At 55.3% G+C, this 7,500-nt stretch overlaps 1 protein-coding gene across 1 annotated transcript in view; it reads right to left on the bottom strand.

Moving 5' to 3' along the window:
- Positions 1–7,500, bottom strand: part of LOC144609629 (latent-transforming growth factor beta-binding protein 1-like) — a 57,941-nt gene that overhangs the window by 29,272 nt on the left and 21,169 nt on the right. The window contains exons 10-12 of the mRNA XM_078428127.1: positions 3,602–3,733; positions 1,514–1,636; positions 144–263 (exon numbers count right to left, since the gene is read on the bottom strand). Of these exons, the coding sequence (XP_078284253.1) occupies positions 144–263; positions 1,514–1,636; positions 3,602–3,733 (375 nt within the window). The remainder of the gene's footprint in view (positions 1–143; positions 264–1,513; positions 1,637–3,601; positions 3,734–7,500) is intronic.

Genomic DNA, 7,500 nt, shown 5'->3' with positions numbered 1-7,500 from the left:
GATCAGCCATGATCATATTGAATGGCGGTGCGTACAGGCTCGAAGGGCCGAATGGCCTACTCCTGCACCTATGTTTCTATGTTTCTATGTGACGTGTCGTACGGTATTGAGTCGTGACGTGTGGTATCGTGTGGTGTCTTTACCGAAGCACTCGCCGGCCTGGCTGCGATACCCCTCAGGGCAGGGGACGCACTCGTACGCACCGGGCCTGTTCTTGCACTTCCCCCTCGGGCAGGTGGCAGGGTTGAGGCACTCGTTGATATCTGGGAGGGAGGAGAGAAGAGGCAGTCAGCGCCAGAGATACTAGAGAGGCAAGATGGACCACTCCGTTGAAATCACCTGCACTGAAGTGTCGTACGCAAAGGAGCGGAACGGCCGCCATTTTAGTAAGCAAAACCCGCCGTTCGCTCTGCCTCTCACAGTGTAATCGGTGTTTTGGGGGAACAGTTTGTGTGATGATACCATTAAAATGCAGAATATATCTCATCTATCAATTCACATTCTCTTGTTATTTTTCTTTTTAAATGTTTCTGCAGGTTTCCGCCTACTAAAATGGCCGCCGTGACGTACTACGGTTTTTAGGGTCGAGTGGTCTATCTTGCTCCTCTTGTATCTTTGGTGAGCGTGTTGACACACGCACCGGGTAATCAGGCTTTCACCCTCGCGCGGTGGTGACAGTCCAGAGGCTCGGAGAACGTTCACAAGCCCATCGAGTCCGCTCCACTCCGCCATTCAATGGTGGCTGATCTCTGCATTAATACTGTTCTGCACCCACGAGGGACAATTTGTAATTTTACCAAAGCCAATTAACCTACGAACCCGCACGTCTTTGGAGTGCGGGAGGAAACCGGAGCGCCCGGAGAAAACCCACGCAGGTCACGGGGAGAACGTACAAACTCCGTGCAGACAGCACCCATAGTCGGGATCGAACCCGGGTCTCTGGCGCTGTGAGGCAGCAACTCTGCCGCTGCGCCACCGTGGGGAAGGGTGGGGGAGGGTGAAGGGGACGGGGGAGGGGAGAGGGTAGGACGGCAATGGAGGGAGGGAGAGAGGGGGATGGAGGGGGGGGGAAGGGGAAGAGGTAGGGGGAGAGAGGGAGACGAGGGAGGGGTAGGGAGAGGGGAAGGGGGAATGGAAGGGGGAGGAGGGAAGGGGGAGGGGACAGTATAAGGAGGTGTAGTTAGGTAGCGAGGAAACAGGCCCTTCGGCCCACCGGGTCGGCACCGACCAGCGATCCCCGCACACTAACACCGTCCTACACCCACTAGGGACAATTTACATTTACACCAAGCCAATTAACCTACAAACCCGCACGTCTTTGGAGTGTGGGAGGAAACCGGAGCGCCCGGAGAAAACCCACGCAGGTCACGGGGAGAACGTGCAAATTCCGCGCAGACAGCGCCCGTAGTCGGGATCGAACCCGGGTCTCCGGCGCTGTGAGGCAGCAGCTCTACCCGCCGCGCCACCGTGGCCGCCCAGAGTCAGCGCGGGGCAGCACGGCGCGAGGAGTTACCTTCGCAGGAGTTCTGGTGCGGCAGCAGCCGGTAGCCGGGGTGGCAGTGGCAGTAGAAGGATCCCTCGGTGTTGATACACCCGCCATTGGCACACAGCGCCCCCTCGGCGCACTCGTTAACGTCTGAAACACACGGGCGCACCCGTCACAGGGGGGCACAGAGACTCAGGGGTGGGGTAGGGTCTGGTGTGAGGTGAGGTGGGGGGGTGGTCTGGAGTAGGGTTGCCAACTGTCCCTTATTAGCCGGGACATCCCATATTTTCGGCTAAATTGGTTTGGACCGCCCTTGTCCCGTATTAGGCTCGGGGAGGCGCTGTAGGCCCGAACACTGTAGGCCCGGACAGTGTAGGCCCAGACAGTGTAGGCCCGGACAGTGTAGGCCCCGTCGGTGTAGGCCCGGACAGTGTAGGCCCGGACAGTGTAGGCCCGGACAGTGTAGGCCCGGACACTGTAGGACCCGACAGTGTAGGCCCGGACAATGTAGGCCCGGACACTGTAGGCCCGGACAGTGTAGGCCCGGACAGTGTAGGCCCAGACAGTGTAGGCCCGAAAAGTGTAGGGCCGGACAGAGTAGGCCCGGACAGTGTAGGCCCGGACGCTGTAGGACCGGGCGCTGTAGGCCCGGACACTGTAGGCCAGGGGGGCGTTGTAGGCCCGGACACTGAAGGCGCGGGGGACACTATAGGCCTGGACACTGTAAGCCCGGATACTGTAGGCCCGGATACTGTAGGCCCGGACACTGTAGGGCCAGGGGGCGCTGTAGATCTGGACACTGTAGGCCCGGACGCTATAGACTAACGGAGTGTGTTTGGGGTGCGGGGCCGAGTGTGTTCGCCTAACGGAGGTTGCTTAGCAACCCGCCTCCCGGCCGGGGCGGCCGCCATTGGTGGAGCGGGAGCACGTGGCTGCTGGCTGGGTGAGGTCACGTGGGGTCACGTCACCCATTGTCCCTTATTTGGGAGTGTGAAAGTTGGCAACCTTAGTCAGGGGTGAGGGTGGGGGAGAGATTGAGGGTGAGGGGATAAAAACGTAGAAAATAGGCGCAGGAGGAGGCCATTCGGCCCTTCGAGCCAGCACCACCAATCATCGTGATCCTGGCTGATCATCCACAATCAGTAACCCGTGCCTGCCTTCTCCCCATATCCCTTGATTCCACTAGCCCCTCGAGCTCTATCTCACTCCCTCTTAAATCCATCCAGTGATTTGGCCTCCACTGCCCTCTGTGGCAGAGAATTCCACAAATTCACAACTCTCTGGGTGAAAAAGTTTTTCCTCACGTCAGTTTTAAATGGCCTCCCCTTTATTCTAAGACTGTGTGTGTGGCCCCTGGTTCTGGACTCCCCCAACATTGGGAACATTTTTCCTGCATCTAGCTTGTCCAGTCCTTTTATAATTTTATACGTCTCTATAAGATCCCCTCTCATCCTTCTAAACTCCAGTGAATACAAGCCCCAGTATTTCCAATCTTTCCTCGTACGACAGTCCCGCCATCCCGGGGATTAACCTGGTGAACCTACGCTGCACTGCCTCAACAGCAAGGACGTCCTTCCTCAAATTAGGCATGATGTAGGTGAGTTCAGAGAGCAGGGGTCAGGAAAGTCGGGAATGCCGGGAGTGGAGTGAGCAGGGGTTGCCAACTATCTCCCTCCCAAATAAGGGACAAGGTGACGTCACCGCCCCGCGCCCCACGTGACCTCACCCAGCCAGCGGCCACGCGCTCCCGCTCCACCAATGGCGGCCGCCTGGGCCGGGAGGCGGGTTGCTATGCAACCTCCGTTAGGCGGCACCCGGGCCTCCGGACCTACACAGTCCGGGACTACAGAGGCGTCCGGGCCTACAGTGTCCGGGCCTACAGTGTCCGGCTTACAGCGTCCGGGCCTACAGCTTCCAGGCCTACAGAGCCCGGGCCTACAGCGTCCAGGCCTACAGCATCTGGGCCTACAGTGCCCCCCGGGCCTAATACGGGACAGTTGGCAACCCCAGTAGAGAGGGAAGGTATTAACGGGGTGTTTGGAGGGGGAGGGGGAGGGGGGGGGTGGGTCAGGGGAGGGGGGAGCGTGAGACGAGGGGGGGGAGCCACAAACCCACCAACACAGGTGCTTCCTTCGGGAAGTTCCTGCAAGTGGAAGCCGCTGTAGCAGATGCAGGTGTAGGTGCCGATGGAATTGACACACTTCCCCCTCCTGGTTCCGCAAGGATTGTTCTCGCACTCGTCCATGTCTAGAGGGGGAGAAAGGGCACAAAAAGCTGGAGTAACTCAGTGGGCCGGGCAGCATCTCTGGAGAGAAGGAACGGGCGACGTTTCGGGTCGAGACCCTTCTTCAGGACCACCGAGGCCTTACCATCCAGCGATCGCCCGTACACGAGTTCCAGATTACACACGATGGTGCTACATAGAAACATAGAAAATAGGTGCAGGAGTAGGCCTTTCGGCCCTTCGAGCCTGTACGCACCGCCATTCAATATGATCATGGCTGATCATCCAGCTCAGTAACCTGTACCTGCCTTCTCTCCATACCCCCTGATCCCTTTAGCCACAAGGGCCACATCTAACTCCCTCTTAAATATAGCCAATGAACTGGCCTCAACTACCTTCTGTGGCAGAGAATTCCACAGATTCACCACTCTCTGTGTGAAGAAAAACTTTCTCATCTCGGTCCTAAAAGACTTCCCCCTTATCCTTAAACTGTGACCCCTTGTTCTGGACTTCCCCAACATCGGGAACAATCTTCCCGCATCTAGCCTGTCCAACCCCTTAAGAATTTTGTAATTTTCTATAAGATCCCCCCTCAATCTTCTAAATTCCAGCGAGTACAAGCCGAGTCTATCCAGTCTTTCTTCATGTGAAAGTCCTGCCATCCCAGGAATCAATCTGGCGAACCTTCTCTGTACTCCCTCTATGGCAAGAACGTCTTTCCTCAGGTTAGGAGACCAAAACTGTACGCAATACTCCAGGTGTGGTCTCACTAACACTATCCCACACCCACACACACACACACTGGGGACAATTTACACTTACACCAAGCCAATTAACCTACAAACCCAGGTGTGGTCTCACCAATGCCCATGTACAACTGCAGCAGAACCTCCCTGCTCCTATACTCAAATCCCCTCCCTAAGAATGCTTTCTTATCTCCACGGTGGCGAAACGTTAGCAGAGTTGCTGCCTCCCAGCGCCAGAGACCCAGGTTCAATCCCAACCCTGTTCATAAGTTCTAGGAGCAGACTCAGGCCATTGGGCCCATCAAGTCTACTCCGCCATTCAATCTTGGCTGATCTATCTCTCTCTCCCTCTCGATGCCTTCTCCCCAAAACCTCTGACTACGAATGTTGTCCCTATCGAGTTCAGTTCAGTTCAGAGACGCAGCTCGGAAACGTGGCCTAATTCTGCTCCCATCACTTGTGTACTTTCCGCTGACCGCATATTCTTGCTATTGAGGGCGTGCAGCGTAGGTTCACCAGGTTAATTCCCAGGGATGGCGGGACTGTCGTACGTTGAGAGACTGGAGCGACTGGGCTTGTATACGCTGGAATTTAGAAGGATGAGAGGGGATCTTATTGAAACGTATAAGGTTATTAAGGGATTGGACACTGCTAGAGGCAGGAAACATGTTCCCAATGTTGGGGGGAGTCCAGAACCAGGGGCCACACAGTTTAAGAATAAGGGGTAGGCCATTTAGAACGGAGATGAGGAAAAACCTTTTTCACTCAGAGAGTTGTAAATCTGTGTGCCTCGGAAGGCCAATTATCATATCATATCATATCATATATATACAGCCGGAAACAGGCCTTTCGGCCCTCCAAGTCCGTGCCGCCCAGCGATCCCCGCACATTAACACTATCCTACACCCACTAGGGACAATTTTTACATTTACCCAGCCAATTAACCTACATACCTGTACGTCTTTGGAGTGTGGGAGGAAACCGAAGATCTCGGAGAAAACCAACGCAGGTCACGGGGAGAACGTACAAACTCCTTACAGTGCAGCACCCGTAGTCAGGATCGAACCTGAGTCTCCGGCGCTGCATTCGCTGTAAAGCAGCAACTCTACCGCTGCGCTACCGTGCATCATTGGATGCTCTCAAGAGAGAGTTCAATAGAGCTCTTAATGATAGCGGAGTCAGGGGGTATGGGGAGAGGGCAGGAACGGGGTACTGATTGTGGATGATCAGCCACGATCGCAGTGAATGGCGGTGCTGGCTCGAAGGGCCGAACGGCCTCCTCCTGCGCCTATTGTCTGTTGGATAGCACGCGACACAAAAAGGCTTTTCACGTGACAATGAACAATAAACTAAGATAAGAAAATAACTGCAGATGCTGGTACAAATCGAAGGTATTATTCACAAAATGCTGGAGTAACTCAGCGGGTCAGGCAGCATCTCGGGAGCAAAGGAATGGGTGACGTTTCGGGTCGAGACCCTTCTTCAGACTGAAGAAGGGTCTCGACCCGAAACGTCACCCATTCCTTCTCTCCCGAGATGCTGCCCGACCCGCTGAGTTACTCCAGCATTTTTATATCTCGTCGTCTAGTTATTATTCTGATTATTGGGAGATTGCTGTGTGCATTTCCAACAGTGGTGACTGCACCACAAAGACTCAAGTGTAGTGTTTTCAGTCGAGCTTTGTACAGTTACAAACAGAAAATGTACTCAATTATTGCAAGAATAATATATCCAATAGAAAGAAATGCCATACAAACAAACAAACATAATACAGAATCACCCAGTTATAGACAATAGTCAATAGGTGCAGGAGGAGGCCATTCGGCCCTTCGAGCCAGCACGCACCGCCATTCAATGTGATCATGGCTGATCATTCCCAATCAGTACCCCGTTCCTGCCTTCTCCCCATACCCCCTGACTCCGCTATCCTCAAGAGCTCTATCTAGCTCTCTCTTGAATGCATTCAGAGAATTGGCCTCCGCTGCCTTCTGAGGCAGAGAATTCCACAGATTCACAACTCTCTGACTGAAAAGGTTTTTCCTCATCTCAGTTCTAAATGGCCGACCCCTTATTCTTAAACTGTGTGTGGCCCCTGGTTCTGGACTCCCCCAACATTGGGAACATGTTTCCTGCCTCTAACGTGTCCAACCCCTTAATAATCTTATACGTTTCGATAAGATCTCCTCTCATCCTTCTAAATTCCGACAAATATTCTAAACAAATATTCTGAAATGTCAACTATATTCTTAAACAACTCTTTAGCAATCCTTGTCCCAGGATGCATTCCTACCCCACGCGATGCCCAACGGTCCCGGAAATCCCCCAGGGTGCCCGTGGACAGCGCCTGGCCCCTCTCTCAACGCCACCCGGGCGCGGACGGACGTAACCCCGGAGAAAAAGGGGGCAGGCAGCCGGCTTGGGCAGAGCCCTCTTCCGCCTGGCGCCGTGACTCGCGGACGGCCGTCTTGGCCAGGCCCAGGAGCCAACTCCGACCGGGACATCTTCAGCCCCCCTCCTGCCTACCCTCTCCCCACCTACGCACAGGGGTGCCCAAAGATGGGGGCGGTGGGTGTGAGAAGTGCAGCCGGAAGGCCAAAGGAGCGCCCCCTTTAGGTATCCGAACAGGGGCTGCATTAGGGTTGCCAACTGTCCCGTATTAGCCGGGACATCCCGTATTTTGGGTTAAGTTGGTTTGTCCCGTACGGGACCGCCCTTGTCCCATATTAGGGCCAGGGGGCGCTGTAGGCCTGGACACTGTAGGCCCGGACACTGTAGGCCCGGACACTGTAGGCCCGGACACTGTAGTTCTGGACAGTGTAGGCCTGGACACTGTAGGCCCGGACACTGTACGCCCAGACACTGTAGGCCCGGACACTGTAGGTCCGGACACTGTAGGACCGGACACTGTAAGCCCGGACACTGTAGGCCCGGACACTGTAGGTCCGGACACTGTAGGACCGGACACTGTAAGCCCGGACACTGTAGGCCCGGACACTGTAGGCCCGGACACTGTAGGCCCGCACACTGTAGGCCCGGACACTGTA

This window comes from Rhinoraja longicauda, chromosome 34, assembly GCF_053455715.1.
Source record: "Rhinoraja longicauda isolate Sanriku21f chromosome 34, sRhiLon1.1, whole genome shotgun sequence".
NCBI classification, from domain to species: Eukaryota; Metazoa; Chordata; class Chondrichthyes; order Rajiformes; family Arhynchobatidae; genus Rhinoraja; species Rhinoraja longicauda.
This window is presented reverse-complemented; position numbering and strand designations above follow the sequence as displayed.